This window comes from Panthera pardus, unplaced genomic scaffold (assembly GCF_024362965.1).
Source record: "Panthera pardus isolate Hobbes unplaced genomic scaffold, ASM2436296v1 HiC_scaffold_16, whole genome shotgun sequence".
NCBI classification, from domain to species: Eukaryota; Metazoa; Chordata; class Mammalia; order Carnivora; family Felidae; genus Panthera; species Panthera pardus.
The window spans coordinates 93,806,525-93,825,936 of NW_026526721.1; the positions used below are offsets into that span (position 1 = coordinate 93,806,525).

Consider the following 19,412-nt stretch of genomic DNA (forward strand, 5'->3'; position numbering starts at 1 on the left):
TATTGCTAGCTTTCCATTTATAGTAGTCATTTATGTTTCCTTTTAAATTAAATAAGAAAAAAAGAAAAGTATGGATTTAGAGAAAAATATTAAGCAGATAATAAATAGTATGGGGGGTTCACAGACATGGCAAAAAAATAGGGGTTTGTATTGGAATGGCTGAAATTTGATACACACTTGACCTAAAGGATAAAGTCCAAGTTCCTTAATGGGACATGCAGAGTGCTACCTGATCTGACCTTTGCTTCCCTTCTCAGTCCAGTCACCACTACTACCTAGCCTCCAGCACAAACAGCCTGGAGTTTGCTCCTTCCCTTACTAGCTGAAGGTGGCCTGGCTATTGCAACCTTTCCTTTTATGGTATTTCCTGCATCCATCACCACCCCATTCCCCCCCCCCCCACACCTCCACCTGACTCTCAGCTCAACCAGTCAGCATCCAGGAAGCCCTCCCCCATCACTGGATTGAACATATAGTCTTCCAATTCTAAATCCAAGGGTGGAATTTAGTGCGTTTCACGGCATCCTCATGGCCTGAGCAGCTTACTAAGGTGGAAGAGACCATTCATCCATCTGTGATGTTTCAGATAAAAATCTGGGGTATAAAATGAAGGTTATCCATGAAAAAAAATTTTTATCTCATTTTTCCTATGTCTGGAGTTTTAAAAATAGTTATATTCACAGATCTAAATACCTGATCTTAAATTAATGATTTCTTTCAACATGAGAAAGAAATACATTACTTTGTCATGTAGATTAAGGGTAAAAAAGGGACAGAGAAGGGAAAAATAAGGACCATGATGGGAAATGGTAGGTTTTTTATGTCATTTCTACATGCCTTGGTGGCTTGCTGCACCTTATTTACTGTCTTAAGCTGGACGATCTTATTAGAAAATGATAGGTCAAATCGAGCGTTCTGAATATAACATGATTAAACGTTTGACATTTTAAGGGCAAATCTCCTAAGTAACTGTGTGGCCATTGAGATGTTAGAACAATTCTTCAGTTTCATGATCCCCAGTGCATACAGATAAGTACAATAATGTTAACAACAACAAAAAGCAGGGCGCAAACCGAATGCTGTTTCTAAGTCTTCCAGTGTCTGCAGTCCTGATGAACTAACTGCATTGGCTTCCGTTCATTCATTCAAAAGTCTTTTTCTGAAACTGACATTCACACCACAGGATTAAGAAGCCCTCACTGCACTTGGCTAGATGTAAACTCCCATTTTAACAGACGTGCAGATACTGCTGTATTTGGGGGGAAAGTTCAAATTTAGCTTTTCTTCCCATGTATTTCGCGTGGCCAAAGCTGGAGGGGAAGGGGGGGGCGGGTAGGGGGGCTGGGGGAAGTGACTTCATACTTTTGATTACGGAATATCATGTTTACCACTGTAAACGTTCAGCCTTGAAATGAGAAAGCGGGTGGAGCGAAATCGCTCTCACCCGGTGCATTTTGTATGTTACATCTCACCCACCAGCTAAACTTTCTCCATCAGTCTGAGTAGGTCAGCCACGAAAACGCTGCCTGAAAGGGAAATGCAGCGTCCTGAGGCGGCGAGTGCTGCCTTACCCCGTGTTCCCTTTGGAGTTACCTGAAGCATTCAGCTCTTGCACCCAGAGAAAAAGCTTCTCGTTTCAATTCGGTCGTTTCCGTGGGGAATTGCGGTACGGGCAAGTCCTGGGTGTGGCGATGCCAACAAGGAACTCAGATGTCCGTTTTCCCGCTTCTGGTAAACCTTCCTAGCCCTTGACCCGCGAGTGACCGGCCCTCCAGACCCGCCTTCCGGGATCCCGGGGGTCGCTGGCTGACCCACCCGCCCCCATTGCAAATCGCTGGAGCGCAGGGTACGAGTGCGCTTCTCCCCCATTCGTTCCGCGCCTGGAGGCGGATCCCCTTCCCTGCACACAAGTCCTTATATGCACCGGTTGCACCAGCCCGCGTTACTCCAGCCCCACAAATAATTAATGGAGGAGGGAGGCCGTCACTCTTTTTTTTTTTTTTTTTTTTTTCCTTCTGGATTTTTTCAGCGCTAGAGCATTTGAACCGAACCGAAACCCCCCCCCCCCCCCCCAATGCGATTGAGGGCCATTGTGCTGCAGTGCACGAATTGGACACACAAAATAAAGTCCCTTTACCCCTACGATAAACACGGCAGGGTCCAGGAACAGCTTTTCAGATCCATCCAGATTAGCCTGCAAAAGCTTGGGCGGAAAGGGTGCGCGCCCTTCCCCCAACCACGCTGGTGCAGAGGGACCGGGTCAGGAAGCGCGGCCTCTCCCCAGTCGGAGACCACGCCTCCTCCGCCTTCCACCGCCCCCCCCCCCCCCCTTTACTCCTCCCAGGAAGCGGTGATAGACAGTTCTGTGTGGTTCTCCACCCCCACCCCCCAGCAGAGTGGAGGAGTTGATGTGTCTCATTATAACAGCCAATGCAGCCGCCATCCACGCACAAGCAAAGAAGCATGTCCCATTTAAATACACCCACGCAGCCCCAGCGCCCTTAGCTGAGCAGGGCGCGCAGCCCACACGCACCGCGGCTCCGGGCTTGGAGATCAACGCAGGTTGGGCTCCCTGACCCGGAGGACCGACGCTCGGGGGATCGGGATCGGGCGCTGCGGGGCCGGGGTGGGCTGGGGAGGCTGGGCCCGGGGCCTCTGGCGCGACACCCGCATGAGGACGCGAGTAAAATAGACCAAGGTGGAATTTCCAAGGGAGAAGCTTCAGGGTGGTTTTGGACCATTTCTCCCGCGAAGAAGTAGACATGGCGAGCGACTCCCCGGCTCGTAGCCTGGATGAAATCGATCTCTCGGCTCTGAGGGTGAGTAGAACATGTTTTCTGATTTCTTCCCAGCGGTTTGTTTCGGGGTGAACGGGCTCGGTGCGTGAACCCGGGCGGGGGCTACTGGGCAGAGGGAGAATGCGACTCGGAGAGAACCTGGCTTCTGGTTTTGATTCGGGGTCCGCCGAGGTGCTCTTGGCTAAGTCTCCTCTCAAAGCTGTGCACTACGTGTCCTCCTTTGGTTGTGGCCGAAGCTCCCCAGAGAACCAGTGGAGCTAATGCCAGTTTCATCTTAGACCAGCGTAAGAGCCTTAAAATGAAAGGCTCGTGTGTGTGTGTGTGTGTGTGTGTGTGTGTGTGCGCGCGCGCGCGTGGTGTGTGCACACAAGCCCCAGACGGTCATCTGGTGCCAAGGCGCGAGACCCCACTGCCCCTTTCTGCAAAGAGAGTAACAGCAGCGTGAATAGAAGCACTGGCCACTCACTTTTCCCAGCTACCTGCAAGATGACATTGTGAGCCTGACTGTCCCCACGAAGCCGAACCTGCCGCTCCACGGGGACAGCTATTGCTGTGCTGGTCTTGTAGATGGCAACTGCCTCCTCTAGCCCCTTTCCGCCTTCTGAGCCCCGACTCCCTCTCCGCGCTCTCTTCAATGCCAATCTGCCAGTCACCTTTATTTATGGTTTAACTTAGACCTGCCTGTGCTTTCTGACTTTGTGGCTCTGACATTTCAGTTTTATGGTTGAACTTAAGCAGGTGGAAGGATGTGTTCTCTGCTTTCCCCCAGTCAGACCGGAACTCCCGTGAGTGTGTGTGTATGTGTGTGTGTGTGGATGTGTGTGTGTGTGTGTGTGTGTGTGTGTGTGTGTTCGCGCGCCCGCGCGGCCAGTCCTTTGTAGAGAGCATCTACGTCCCTCCAGGCCCACTGGTTTGCGTTTACCTTCGCGTGAATCGCCTCAGACGCCTTTTCATTGTATTGACTAAGACATTACTGCTATAGAATCCATTTTGCTGTTGTTTTGAGATCAGAATACCAGGAATCCCAGTGTAGCCTCGACGCCTCCCCACCCCCACCTCTGAATCCCAACACACTCTATCGGGGAAGGGGGCAGAGCTTTCTTGCCATTTTAATTAGATGCTGCCTGCGGAAAAGGAGGTGAGGGGTGTGGGTGGCGGCAGCAGAGGGGGATGAGGATTGGACACCAATTAAGGATGGCTTCTTCCTCTCCTGAACCAAGAATAAAAAAAAAAAAAAGCCACAGCATGTATACTTGAAGCATGGAGGATGGTGAGATAGAATTGATGGTGGGTCTCAACACAGACACACAGGATGGGTGAAGCTTGGAAGTTCACACGCCCTCCTGAGGCATACATTGTTAGACTGATGCTAAATCTTGGGATTATAGACCTGAATCTTCATTACTTCTCCTGACAGTACCTCCTTCTCTACAGTTATTTTAAAGAGCTACCTTTACTGTCAAAGTGGTACTTTTTATTTAGTCTCATGAATCCTCCTCTTTTTAACTTCCCTTCCCTTTCTTAATTCTTCCAAGAGGTGAGGGTTTCTGCAAGGCCGTCCAGGGGTTGAGAAGGAACAGAGATGCCATTTCAAATAGCTTTTTTGATAGTTGGGCAGCAAAAGCTCATTCATGTGATATTACAGTAAGCTGTCTATTTCCTGGCACAGAAATGCCACATTCAGAAACCGCTGCCCCCTGGGCAGCTGGGGGTGGGGGTTGGTAACCGGGTGGGTGCTTTGGCTAAGTCTGTGATTTCCTGCTTTACAGACTGTGCATGTTCATTTGCCCTACTTTCTGCACTGGGAGTTACTGCCAGCGGGTTAATCAGGTGGATGGATGGCCCAGACTACCGGGTAGGGGAAAGTGGCAAAAGCCCAGTAGGGGGTGGGGTGTGGGGTATGGGGAAGGAATCTGAACAATGGGCAAGGCTTGTGGTTTTCCTGAGCTAGAATCTCAACACTGCTCCTCTAATGGAAAGGGCTCTGATGCGATTTTTAAGTTGGGCTTGGTCAGAGGTGTCCCTTGTGGGCTTTTTCTGGGGAAGGTTTTTTGAGATACGAGCACACAGAGCCTGCAGGCTTGTAAGGAACCACGAGGGCTCACCGGCCTGCCTGGAGTGTGATTCACACATGGGAGGCCTGTGCTCCAGAGATCTGTATTTTGAAAAGATATCTTTGCAGGATTCCCTGAAATTGCTCTTTGTGGCCTGGGCTTAGTGCTTTGCCCCTGTATTTCTGCCTGTAGGAGGTGTGGAATGAGGGAGGGCTAAGGCCAGCTCTAGAGATGGGTACTGCTGGCTAGAGGACTTACATGCTGATGTGGAGACAATTGCACCCGGGAGGGCTGGGGTGTAGGACCCGCCTTGTAGGGGGTGAGGTGTGTAGGCTGGCTGTTGAGTTCAAAGGCTACACAGGTGATCTCCACAAATCAGAGGGCAGATAATTTCTGTCTTCTCAAATTAGGAGAGGTGGGTTTATCTGGATGAGAGGTCTCATTTGTTCCTAACCCCTCAGGAAAGCCAGCCTGCTGAGAACCTTATGGGGAATGCCTGACCCCTGAAATGCAGCCAAGGTCAGTGGCATCTAGGAGAATTTGCTGCAGCCTTACCAATCCCTTGCTGTTTCGGTGGCTCTTTAATGTACACAATCAATGCTTTTTTTGTAAACCCTGAGCTCCGTGCATTAAAAGCAGATCCTGTCTGGAGAGGCCTTTATCCTTCTCACTTTGGGGGCTTATTGTTCTCAGCCAGTGATCCCAGACTGGACCTAGTCTACATTCTCCCCAAATAGCAACAATGCATAATTTAAACCAGAGCAACCAGTGACAGCACTGATCATTTGAATTATGCAAGATTTGGATGGTTTTAAAAAATAAGATAAAACAGGATCTTCTTTGGCTGAAAAAGAGATGATCTGAATCCACTTTTATTAGTCTTGATTTTTAGAGCTCTGGAGATAAACTAAGTGTTAGGGGAGGGGGATGGTTTCATAGATTAAGAGCTGGAAGAGAATTAGAGAACACCTACCCACTCCTTTCATTTAATACCAAGCTGAAGCCCAGAGACTGTAGTCATTGCCCAAGGTCACACAGCCCCCTCTCTGCTGGGGTGGGGGTGAGGGAGGGGAAAACGGTGGTTTGGGGAGAGAATCTAGGTTTCCTGACTTCTCATTCAGTGCTCCTTTCTCTAAGTCACATTGTCTGTGGCTGAATCAGAAATCAATAATACACTTTCTGCCTGAGCACAAAAAAATGGCAGAGAGGAATTATTTCACCGGAGTCATGGAATTTTATTTATCGAGAATAAAGAAACTGCTTCATGCAGGTAAACTCATAATACATAAAACCGTGGAGCATTAAGATACCTTTAGAATTCACTTTGTAACCCCCCCCCCCCCAACTTCAATTCTTCCTCTGCTGGCAAATGACTGAATCATCTAGGACAGATGGTTGTCCTGCATAGTACCCTCTCTCTGTAACCCGTCTCCATCTGAATATCTCCCATGGGGTCAGTCTAGATACACACATTATTCAGATGTCTCTCCATGTGAGGTTTGTAGAATTTTATGTATGTTTTGCATAATCTATGTGGATACTCATATATAGTGTTATGGTTATAAACTATCCATGTGGGTGTATGCAATATGTGTATACATACATAGGCTACAGAAAACAATCTACTCATTCAAACTCATGGCTTGAGTCATTCTCCCTTCAAGACATCACAGTATTAAAAGAAATGAAATTTGCCACCAGTAGGCTTTATTACATATGAGGTGAGATCAGCCAGAAAGCTTTTTGAAGATTAGCATATATGAGTCTGAGCACCTTGGCTGTCCTTAGTTTGGCCCACAGAGGAAGGCGTTCAAGGCCAAGATTGGCCTCTGCTGACTTCATACACTATGTTTCTGCCAGGACTCACACTCAGTTTTCTATTTGAACAGAATTAGATGACCTCTGCTTGTCTTTCCCCCTGCCCCTCACTGCCTTCCAGGCCTAGCTATTTCTTTGTCTGTTAAGACCTATAGATTTAAGAACTGACCTCATCTGGAAGACTCACGTGCATCTTTCCCACTGCACTTTTTGTTCTTGTGTTATAAATGGCATTGGGATGTTTTTCTGCCAGCTTAATAAACTGTGGGCTCCATGAGGCCAGAGGTTATGCCTTGCCCATTTTTGAATCTGTCACTGCAGTTAGTTGCATAAACAGGTGAATACATGAATGAGTTGGTGAATGGAGTAGAGTGAGTACTGCATTCTATGTCCATGTCTTATTGGTTCTGTGACTCTGGGTAAGTCCTGGAACCATAATTAATTTAAAAATGGGAATGATTTCAACTGCTTGCCTTTCTCATATGCTGGTTTTAACAATCAAAGTATTTATGGCAATGCTTTTTTTGAAAATAAAACCGTAATGTAATGCTCTACACAAATATACTATTCCATGATTAAATAGAATTTTATAGGAAACTTGATTCTACCAACATTTCATCTCAGTGATTGCACCTAATTGAAAATGGCTCTGAGAAAAAGATATCAGAAGGTCCTGCATCTTTTAAAAGTACCTTTTCCTTTATATGTGTCAACATGACCTTATATGTTTCTCTGCTGGCCTGGGTTGACCTTTGCCCCAGTATCAGCATTCACTACTTTTTTTTTTTTTTTTTAAGATTTTAGTTTTAAGTAATCTCTACACCAGATATGGGGCTCAAACTCACAATCCTGAGATCAAGAGTCACATGCCCTAAGGACTGAGCCAGCCAGGTGCCCCTGGTGTATTTCTAAACCAGTACCAGGTATCAGCATTATTCATTAAAACTTTCTTCTTTTTTTTCTTTTTTTAACTTTTTCCCTTCTTTGTGGATTAAACATTGTTTAAATAAAGCCACATTTATTATGTCTGTGTCTTTACTTTCTTTTTTTAATTTTTTAATGTTTATTTATTTCTGAGAGATTGAGAGTGTGTGTATGAGCAGGGGAGGAGTAGAGAGAGAGGGAGACACAGAATCTGAAGCAGGCTCTAGGCTCTGAGCTGTCAGCACAGAGCCTGGCGCAGGACTTGAACCAATGAACTGCGAGATCATGACCTGAACCGGAGTCGGTCTCTCCACCAACTGAGACATCCAGGCACCCCTTGCGTGTGCCTTTTCAAAGTTTGTGTATTTGGGAGGGGAGTGGCCACCTGAAATGATACAATACTAGTCCAGTATTTAAAACCTGGTCAGAGGTCTCATGGGGATTAAGGAAATCTTGAAACATTATTAATTCCTTATCCCAGAGCACTTAGTTAAATTTGGTCTTAAATGAGAGTTTAGCAAAGTTGAAAGAATTGATAAGATAACAGTGTCTCGAAAACAATAACAGCAGAGTAGTTTTTTAATTAGATATATTTGCTGTTTTTTAGAGATATTAAACAGGTGTTTTCTTTGCCATGACATTGCCTCATAATAGAACAGGGTGTAGTGGGAGTTATCAGAACATCAGAGAAATATGCGTAATCATTTTCAGTGTTCTGAATCTTAGTAAAAAAGCTAACATAAGTCATGGTTTGCTGTTTGCCTAATTGTCCACTTAGGAAGTCATGGAATATTTTGTTGATGAAAGAACACCTAACATTTTTCCTTTATGAAAATATCACATTTCCCACTGCCTTACCTGTAAGGCTCTTTGAAACCTTGTAATTTTGAGTCTTCCTGTGTTTCTGCCTTGGTATTAGTCTTCATGTCCTTGTTGTCCTACACCGTTCCTTTCTTCAGGGGTACAGTTCTCCAGTCCACCCAGTTTTGAGCTACTGTGATTGAATCATGGCCGCCATGCCCAGCTGAGCACAACCAGTCTCTGAGTCTGTGTTTCTGAGAGAATTTGGGATAATTTGTGTCTGAAAGTTGCTTTTATGTCAAATTGGTTCTACCATATCTGTGGGGGAAGTAGCTGTCTGAGAACAGGGCCTGAACTAGCAGTGTGCTGAGAATTCCAAGAAAATCTGGGTGATATTTTTTGAATGAAATGTTATTCTGCTCATATAAATATAAGGTTCCTAGAGGAGAGAGAGGGAGGACTTAAATAGAAAATGTTGGATGAATTCCGCTTGTAATTTCTTTCATTCTGGTTGGAAGTTTATTTCCCTCTAGAGAAAGATGATTTGCTTTCTGCTTTTTACATGCCTCGGCTGTTCTCCAGTTGTCTCAAGGGGGTGCCTTGAAATTCTCAAAACACATTTTATTTCACCCCAATCTTAACCATCTTTCCTTGCTATCCATTGCATGAGGCCTTTTGCTCCTTTCCTCCCTACAACCACTGAGGTGACTGTGCCCTGGGCAGCATCCATGACGAGACTTGCCTCCTGCGTCTCTACCATCAGCCTTCTCCTGACTAGTCTCTATGTACACTGCAGTGACATTACTCTTCGAACAGCACATTTTCAGTCTGGGTATTTCTTATTCACGACCTTCCCTGACTCCTCACAGTCTACAGACCAAAGACTAAACTCTTTAGTGTAGCAGTAAGACCAGCTATAATTCAGCTGGGCCTCCCACCATGCGCTGCAATTCTGATGACCGATGCTTTACTCCTGCCTCAGAGAACAGCTTCCTTCTCCCCATGGATGCTCTTTAGGGGGTGCTGTACCTTATACTGTAAAACCTCGGAGCATCAGTAACTTGTGCTGCAAGTGTTCCACAAGACAAGCAAACATTTCAAATAAATTTTATAACTTGGTAAACGATCAGTGTCTTGTAGTACGAGTGGTAGGAGATGCCGAATGTCACATGACCACAACTGAGCCAATGGTTCTTGAAATTTGCTTTGATATGCGAGTGCTTTGGATTACAAGCATGTTTCCGGAACGAATTATGCTCGCAACCCAAGGTTTTACTGTATTCCTTTTCTGTATCTACTACCTTAACAGTAAACATTCAAATGCCACCTTTTCCACCAAATTTCCTCTGATTTCTCTCAGAAAGAAGTTATCCATTCCACTTGTAAACCCTTTCAGAACTGACCTCACACTCAGAACTTTCTGACCTGGATTATATCCACTACTAGATAGTAAACTTCACGAAGGCAGTGCATATATTTGATTTTTCTTAAGACTCCCCACCAGGATTACCTTTGGGGCTCCAGGGCTCCTTTCGGTATATGGCTTAGTAGTTCTTTTCTGTGCATAGCTAAGTGGATAGCTTTAAAAATTAAGATCATGTTGTCTATATTATCTGCAAGCTGTTTTTTTAAAAATGTGTTTTCACTTGTTTGCTGCTTTTATTTATTTGTTTGTTTCTATTTATTTATTTTATTATTATTTTTTATATTAAATATAATTTATGGTCAAATTGGTTTCCATACAACACCTAGTGCTCATCCCAACAGGTGCCCTCCTCAATGCCTATCACCCACTATCTATTTATTGGTTTTTAAAGTCAACTCTATACCCAATGTGGGGCTCAGAATAATGGCATCAAGATCAAGAGTCACATACCCTACTGACTGAGCCAGCCAGGTGCCCCTGCAACCTGTGTTTTAAACTTAACAATCACCCTTTTTGCATGTTGTTAATGTTTTTCTATAACATAATTTTAAAAATTCTTTGTCATGGGGGGATTTTAAAGTTACATAAAATTGGAAGGAATATTGGAATGCTTATACATTACAGCCACTTTGTAAAAGAGGTTGGCAGTTCCTCAGAATGTTGAATAATAGAGTTACCATGTAACCCAGCAATTCCACTCCTAGGTATATATACCCAAGAGAATTGAAAACGTATATCCAAACAAAAACTTGTACACAAATGTTTGTAGCATTTTTCAAAATTTATTTTTTATGTTTTTATATTTTTAAGTTTATTTATTTTGAGAGAGAGAGCGAGAGAGAATGTGCATGGATGTGGAGGAGGGGCAGACGGAGAGAATCCCAAGCAGGCTCTGCACCACAGAGCCAGATGTGGGGCTTGAACTCACTAACCTTGAGACCATGACCTGAGCTGAAAACAAGAGTCAGATGCTTAACCAACTGAGCCACCCAGGTACCCCTGTTTGTAGCATCATTATTCATACTAGCCAAAAAGTGAAAACAACCCCAGGGTGCCTGGGTGACTCAGTGGGTTAAGTGTCCAACTTCAGCTCAGGTCATGATCTCACGGTTCATGGATTCAAGCCCCAAGTCAGGCTCTGTGTTGACAGCTCAGACCCTGGAGCCTGCTTTGGATTCTGTGTCTCCCTCTCTCTCTGTCCCTCCCCCCATCACTCTCTGTTTCTGAAAAATGAATAAACATTAATTTTTTTTAAAAGAGTGGAAACAACCCAAATGTCCATGAATTGATGGGTGAATAAATAGAATGTAGTATATCCATACAATGGAATATTATTCATCAATAAAAGAAAGTTTTGATACATGCTACAACATGGATGAACATTATGCTAGTGAAAGAAGCCACACACAAAAGGCCACATAGTATAGGATTCCACTTATCTATAGTCAAACCTATAGAGAAGAAAAGTGGATTTCTGCAGCTTGAGCAGAAGTGGAGAATGCCTGCTAATGTCTTAAAATTAGACCACTGTGATGGTTGTTCAGCTCTGTGAACATATTAAAAAATCATTTGTGCACTTCAAAAGGGTGAATTTTTATGGAGTGTGAATTTAATCTGAATAAAAAAATAAATAAATACCTTGATATTTAAAATAGAATAGTAGAATGAGGCCCCGACTTAACAATTATCCATTCGTGTCCAATCTTGTTTTGTCTACACCTCCGTCCACTTCCTCCCCGTATTATTTTCAAGCATCATATCATTTCATTTGTAAATATTTCAGTATGCATCTCTAAAAGATAAACACTCTTAAAAATACATAACCACAATCCTATTATCATGCTTAGAAATTAGTATGTAACTGGGGCACCTGGGTGGCTCAGTCAGTTGAGCATCTTGATTTTGGCTCAGGTCATGATCCCTGGGTCCTGGGACTGAACCCCGAGTCAGGCTCTGCACTGAGTATGGACTCTGCTTGAGATATTCTCTCTCTCTCTCTCTCTCTCTCTCTCTCTCTCTCTCTCTCTCTGTCACTTTGCCCCTCCCCCTCGTGCATTCTCTCTCTCTCTGTCTCAAATTAAAAAAAAGAGAAAGAAATTAGTATGTTAAAATTTCTTTAAGTATTTAGTGTTCAAATTTCTAACCATATGTTTTTAATGACTGCTTACCATTTTGTCGTGAGGATGAATGATAATATTTAAACAATTCCTATTGATGAAGCTTCTGGTTATTTCTAACTTTTCAAGTCTTGTAAATAATGCTTCAATAAATATATGTAAGTCTTTCTGTACATCTCTGTGTCCTTAGAATAACTTCTTAGAAGTGTAGTTTATGACAAAAGTGTATAAAGCTCTTGGTATTGTCAAATTGCCTCCAAATTTTCTGTGAGGTAGGCGTTTAGCATTCACAAATGAACACAGGAGGCTTAGAAAAATCATCGTATTTACCAAAAGTCATAGAGCTACAAAATGGCGGAACTTACAACCGACCTGCTCCAAAGCCACTGCACATCGTGACTCCCATGGTCATTATTTGCCCTGCAGACCTTGTCAAGACATCAGAATTATCTGGTGTATTATCTCCCTAAAGTTCACAGGTTTCCCAGAAGCCTTTCATTTGGGCACAAGCTCTCTTTGGTGAGCTTATGGTGTTTGAGTGTTGTTTCCAAGGTATTTCTTCCTTGTGATTTTGTTTTTCAATGAACCAAAGTCAGCTTTGAATATGTTAATTGTTCTTTTTCTTGCCTTAAAAATGTAAAAACCTAAAATGTGAACCTTTTTGGGATTAGCAATAATTTTCTTGTACACTGTGTATAATGGATGTTTACATTTAATCTGTCATTCTCTTTGGAAAATCATCTGACAGGTATGTTTGGAAGATGTGGAATCAGGCTCAAAGATTTCCATTTTTTAAGAACGGGAGACCACTCAATTTGTGATTATTGCAGAAGCTAGCAAGATGAGTCAGAAGATATGTTATAGGAAGGACCATTCTCAAGCCTTTATCTGTCTGATGATTATTAAAATCAAAATCTTGAGTCATACTTTTTTCAGAATGATGTAGATATTTTAAGATTGCAGTGGAGAAAATGGAAGATGCGGCTGGCAGCCAGAAGGGTAAATAAAGAGCCTTGTGTTCTGGACCACAATCTGCTTTCCACTAGGTTTATAAGTAAGAAATTCTGAAAATTGACACAACTTTGGGTTTGTCCGTTTTGCGGAGGCCAATTGCTTAGATTTACTGGATTTGATATCCCAGCCCTCTATTTAAAATGCTTATAAATTGGGGTGCCTGGGTGGCTCAATCGGTTAAATGTCCAACTTCGGCTTAGGTCATGACCTTGCGGTTTGGGAGTTTGAGCCCCGCATCGGGCTCTGTGCTGACAGCTCAGAGCCTGGAGCCTGCTTTGGATTCTGTGTCTCCTCCTCCCTCTGACCTTCCCATGCTCATGCTCTGTCTCTCTCTGTCTCTCAATAATAAATAAGCGTTAAAAAAAAATTGAAATGCTTATAAATTACTTATGACTGGTAAAAATCTAGAGCTTCATATGGACATGGTTTCATCTTTTCTACTTCTAGGATTTTTTGTTTTGTTTCATTTTTTAGCTGCCTGTATTCAAATTATGGCAGTGTGGTGGGTGGAATAGGTTGTAAGCCGTAATTGCGAACTGTATTTAAATAATAATAATAATAATAATAATAATAATAATAATAATTAGCATTTATAGAGCACTTTAAATATCTTCAAAGTACTTGCAAACATTATCTAATTAGATACCCTCTCTGCTTATGATCTGGATATAAATGCATTTACATTTAGAACAGGGTCATGAGAAACGTATACCTTTGAAAGTTCATGCTAACTATGATTTACAAAGCTACGCAATGGTCAGAGTTAGAGTTTGGGATTCTCTTGGATTGTTCTGTGTATCCTTTTGTTAAACCTGGTGGCGGTTTAGATTAAATTTGCACCTTATTAATGCCTCTGCTTCCTTTCTGATCATTAAGAACTGAGTCTTGATCATTGCTCTCCTCCTTACATACACTAAAGTATAAACAACATCAATAAGCTTTAAAATGGGCTCCCTCTCTGCATTTCCTGCCCTGGCCTCAGATGAAACTCCCATTAGTAAGTGAAATGAAGTGGGGTCGTGCAAGAAAGAACTGCTACGCATTGCGGTTTAGTAATTTCCATCTGAGAAAAATAGATTAAACTGCACAGTAGGATACATCATAAAGAAATGCACTGGAGAAATGAAACATCTTTAGTTTGACTGTACTAATGATTTCTTGCTGTTTTGGACATGTGTCTGTGTATCATCCCCTTGCACGTATGTCTTGTGTTGGCAATTTTGATAGCATTTGGAGCAGTACCTGCGTGGCTTACTCGGTAGAGGATTCTGCAGTTGGTAGACTTTCAGTGAATGTTTTCCTGTGCATTGTGATTTTTCTAAGAGCTGGTTGACAGGTTAACTGCCTAGACGGTGTTTCTCAAAGTGAGCTCCCTGAATTAGTAGCCTCATGCTCATCTCTTGGTTTTACCTCTCTGGCCTCCTGGATCAGAAACTGGGGATGGAGCCCGGTAACCTGTGCATTAAGAAGCCCTCCAGGTGATTTGATGTACTTTAGAGTTTTGGAATCACTGACCTAATTTTTTAAAATACAGTTTTCTTTTGTCTTTCATGCTGGTGCATTCGTTCATTCAACAACTATTAATTGAGCATATACTTACTATGTGCCTAGCATTGTGCTACATGCTGAGAATTTGGTAGCAAAGACACATGTGAGTGCTGTCCTCATGGACCTTGGTGTCTAATGAATGGGGGACAAACATCAAATCCACAGAAATTTGAGTTTGCCTGAAAATGTTGCAGAGTAGAAAATAGTGATTTATTTATATAAGGTAACTGCCAGGTTTTCATAAGATGTATGGCTTCAAATTGTAGAAGATGCATACTTTTAGGAATATGGAATGTTATATTTCACACTAATATATGCATTTTAATTGTTTGTAAGACCAGGAGATACTTGAAGTGCAAAAGTCTACAACTTTCACCCGATAATCCTGGACTGTTCTTTGCATTGCTGTTTTTTATTTTATTTTATTTATTTTATTTTATTTATTTTATTTTATTTTATTTTATTTTATTTTATTTTATTTTGTTTGTTTATTAGCATGTTTATTCAGGGGATAGAAAGCCACAGTCCCAAGACTAAGAAGCATCCTTTTGGTGCTAATTTCCTGTTTTTCCCTTTGGACCTGTGGGGATTCAGTTTGAAGCCCCAGGAGGTGCTGGCATTTGCCTAAAAGCTGAAAAAAAAAGAATCCATATTCACAGCTCTTTCAACCCTACCTTAGTTTGAAGCCTGAAATCTTTGGGTTGTTTATTTTGTGAAACTTGAAAAATGAAATAGACTTTTTGGAATCTAGGCAGCAAGTTAAAGGATCCCCTTACTGAGAAATCCTACAGACTGTCCTTGTAACAATCCCCAAACATCTCTTACCTATCTACAAAGATGTCCCGTGCTGTTATTTTAATCCGTAATTCTTAAACACACTTCTTATACTACATGGTTTTTTTGTTTGGGGGAGGTTGGTGACCATTATGGTTGTTAAGGTAACTTTGTATACAACTTGATAATGAGCATATATCAAAATTGTATTTCATACTTACTGCTGGGAAGATGCTTTTAAAAAATCAAATTCAAAGACTCCCATCGTAGAAGGCCTATTTAAAAAAATTTTTTTTAACGTTTTATTTATTTTTGAGACAGAGAAAGACAGAGCATGAACAGGGGAGGGGCAGGGAGAGAGGGAGACACAGAATCAGAAGCAGGCTCCAGGCTCTGGGCCATCAGCCCAGAGCCGGACGCGGGGCTCGAACTCACGGATCCAGAGATCGTGATCTGAGCTGAAGTTGGACGCTTAACCGACTGAGCCACCCACGCACCCCAAGAAGGCCTATTTTACAGGGAAAAGAGATATTAGATAATCATCATTAGGTTGGATATAAAAAATGTCTAGTTAAAGATGATTGAGTTTTTTGTAATATTGCAATCGGAGGACAGATCCAACTTTCTCAGAAGAGGCCTTAATGTCATTAAAGTAATAGCTAACTGCAAGTATTTTATTTTATTTTATTTTATTTTATTTTATTTTATTTTATTTCCTTAAAATTTTATTTTTAAGTAATCTCTACACCCAGCATGGGGCTTTGAATTCACAACCCGGAAATCAAGAGTCACAGGATCTACCCACTGACCCAGCCAGGCACCCCACTGTGCAAGCATTTTAGTCAGGAATGTTAGTTACTTTCTACATGGGGCAGGGAATTAATTATGTCATTCCAAAAGTTCTTCTAGGACCAAGTTTGGGACAGTTTTGTTTCTGTCGTGGTGCTATCTTAGGCTCTGAGGAAACTGTGAATTTAGCATGGCCTCTTTGTAGCCATCTGCATGGGTAAAAGGGCCCTTTGAGCTTTGGAGTTGCTCTAGTTTTCCAATTGAACTCATAAGACTGACTCTTTTAGAGGCCAGAAACTGAGTTTGGATGGTTCTGGTGCTGGTGTCTTACTCAAGTGTGGTTGATAAAGTCAAAGCCAAGTGTTTGCTCTTCCTAAAAGGCCACCCCTCTGTTCTCTTTTCTTTAAACTACTAACGCTGGCACCAGTCAGAGAGAACTCAGTTTTCTTTTCATGGGGACAAGTAAGCAAAAGCTCTACTGTGCTCCCCTGAAGCTTAATACCCAGATGCTACTCCGGGAAAGAACATTGCACACACACTTTTGGTCAGAACAATATGTATGTTCTCTCTGTGAGTGTTTTAAAGATGTAACTCGCACTGGTATTGTAGTCATAATTTCTTGAATATAAACAGCTTTTATTTTTGGAGAAGAACAGATGTAAAAGTGTGAAATACCCAAGTTTACACATTTTGGTGGTGGGGGGGGAGTGGTGGGGGAAAGAACACTGTTTCTTTAAAATCATGGTAATTCAATTTTAGTTACTCCTTGTTTTCCTTGAGTGACTGAAAATTAGCAGGGGAAATCTCTTGGAACCTAACCAGCTGGGTACCTAAATCTCCACTTAACTGATAGTACCAGGAAGAGTGCTAGTGGGGAATTAGCATAGGTCTTCATCCCTAAGAGCAAAAAAGGTCCTTCCCAAGGAGGAAGCCTCTCTGTGGAGAGGGGATTGTGCACCTTCCGTGAAATATGTATGACACTCAAAGTAAAATGTTAGAGGTACAGAGATTCCAGCCCCAGACAGAAGGTTTGTTTTCTAGATTAGAAAATGTGAATGGCAGGGATTTGAGAGCTTGGTGTCCCTCTGGTCTCTGAACCAAAGCTCTTTCTGGATCTCTGGGTGCCCACTCCCTCCTTTAATTTGTGAGTTTGTGAAAGGTACCTGGGGTTCTCAAAGCAGCAGGGACATTACTGTCCCCTAGAGGCCAGGATCTGTTTCTTTTCTTTTCTGGAAGCAGGGTCTCTGCTATTGTAGCGCATCACCTGATACAATGCAAGTTGCATCAGATTTAAAGAAATAGTTCCCTGGCCTTCTTTGCGAGTCCCTGCCTTTTGTAAGTTGCTGCTGCTTCGCAGGATTCACAATTAGCATTTTGTTCCTGTGGAGACTCGGTTTAGTGTGCAAGGCACATTCTCGTTTGTCGTGCTTGGTTCCTTGATAATTCCCCTTCGGCAAATATTTTGGTCAAGTTTTCTGTGACCATTAGGTCTAACTGGTTGTTTGATATTGCATTTTGGTACTAAGTGATTTCAAGCATGTTTCAAATGAACATCTCTGATCATTTCTTTTCTAACTGTCAGTGAAATTTGGAATGTGAATAAATTACGAGGCCATGTGACTTCCACAGTTCACAGGGCGGCTAGTGAAAACTTTATTCAAACTATGCTTCATGCCATTTAGAAATCTAAATCTGATTTTAAAATATCCCCAAGAATGTGGATACACTGGAACTGTCACACTCTGCTGGTGGAAATATAAAATGGTTAAGCCACTTTGGAAAAATAGTTTGGCTGTTTCTGAAAAAGTTAACTATAAGTTTCCTCTATGACTCAGCGCATTTGACTTCTGAATGTCTACCCAAGAGACATGCAAACATATGTCCAGGCAAAAACTTGTAACCTGAATGTTCATAATAGCCAGAAGTGGGGACGATTCCAGTGTCTATCGACAGATGAAGAGGTAAACAAATTGTGATGGGGTACAATGGGATACTATTCAGTAAAAAAGAATGATGTACTGATACAAGCTACAAAGTGGATGTTTTGCTAAGTGAAAGAAGCCAGCGCAAAAGATCACATGTTTTATGATTCTATTTATGTGCAATGTCTAAAAAGGCAAATCTGTCGAGACAGGAGGTGGGTTTAGTGGTCGGCTAGGGCTGGTAATGAAAACGGAGAGTGATTGCAGATAGGCGTGTGGGGTCTTTTTGAGGTGATGGAATATGTTCTACAATTGGATGGTGGTAACATGAATGAGTTTTATGGTATGTAAATTACACCTCAAAAAACCTGTTAAAATGTAATCTGTCTGGGACATTGCTTCACGGTTGTACCAGCTCCATATACCACGAGGGCAGATTCCCCAGTCAGGCCACTCCAGTATTTCTAGGAAGGCCCTCTCCTCTCTACCTTGAGGGATGGGGACTCTGGTCCTACCTTATGCCTTCTACCTACCTTATGTCTCCCTTATTGTGAAGGGTGTCTCATATTTTATAAATGTAATCATAATAACTTCCTTCAAGATAAGGTGGCTGATAACTTATCTCCCCTCCCAGAGAAAGGAGAACTTTGGAGCCAGGTCTAGGATAGCTATTCCTCTCTGAAGCCATTCCTTCCTGAACCACTTTCAATTCTCGCGGTGTTTCTGGCAGTTACTCACCCCTCTACTGTTCTGCATGCTGCTCTCTCTGCCTAGAAGTCACCTCCGGCCTCTCTTGTTAACAGATAGTTTATTTGTCTCTTCCCCCAACCCGTTGTCCCAGAGGAGACTGTAATTCCCACAGGGCAGGACCTGTGTTTTGTTTATTTGCCTATCTATTTATTAATGAAATGAATGGCTTCTCATGACGTACAGCATAAAGCTACACTCCTTAATTTAGCAAGGTCTTTGATGATCTACTTTTTTTTTTTTTCAGTATCAGCAGTCACCACACTATCCCCTCACTATACACCAGTTCAGGGTCTTTCAAGTTGTAATGAGTTGTGGAGTTAGTTTAATGGGTTGCAATTAGCTTTAGAAAATTAATTAGAATAGAGTAGAAAACTATTACTGTGCGTATATTGTATATACATGTGTATTAGGTTACAATGTAGAATGTATTTCTTATAGGGTAAGGAAGCTAAAAGTTTGAAGTTCACTGCTCTAGCTTAGTTCATAAGACGACATACGATTCACCTAGAGGGAGTTTAGTTTGCAAATTGGAGTTCAGTTATCTAGCCTGGGGCCCACAGATTTGCAACTCCGTGGCCCTCACATAGTTTGGGTGTATGTGTTCTCCATTTTAAGAAGCCATAACACGCTACAGTTGCTGATGTCCACCATGCTGATTGAGGCCTCTTGTTCATCTG

The 19,412-nt window shown here is 42.4% G+C and overlaps 1 protein-coding gene across 8 annotated transcripts in view; it reads left to right on the forward strand.

Moving 5' to 3' along the window:
* Window positions 1–2,372: 2,372 nt before the first annotated feature.
* TNIK (TRAF2 and NCK interacting kinase) overlaps window positions 2,373–19,412 on the forward strand; it is a 396,523-nt gene continuing 379,483 nt past the window's right edge. For 4 of the 8 annotated variants that reach the window (XM_019463165.2, XM_019463166.2, XM_019463167.2 and 1 more), the window contains exon 1: window positions 2,377–2,819. In XM_019463165.2, coding sequence (XP_019318710.1) covers window positions 2,763–2,819 — 57 coding nt within the window. In that variant the 5' untranslated portion in view covers window positions 2,377–2,762. Of the gene's footprint in view, window positions 2,820–19,412 lie in introns of all 8 variants that reach the window. The other 4 variants (XM_019463162.2, XM_053903641.1, XM_053903642.1 and 1 more) reach the window with 3 other exon arrangements.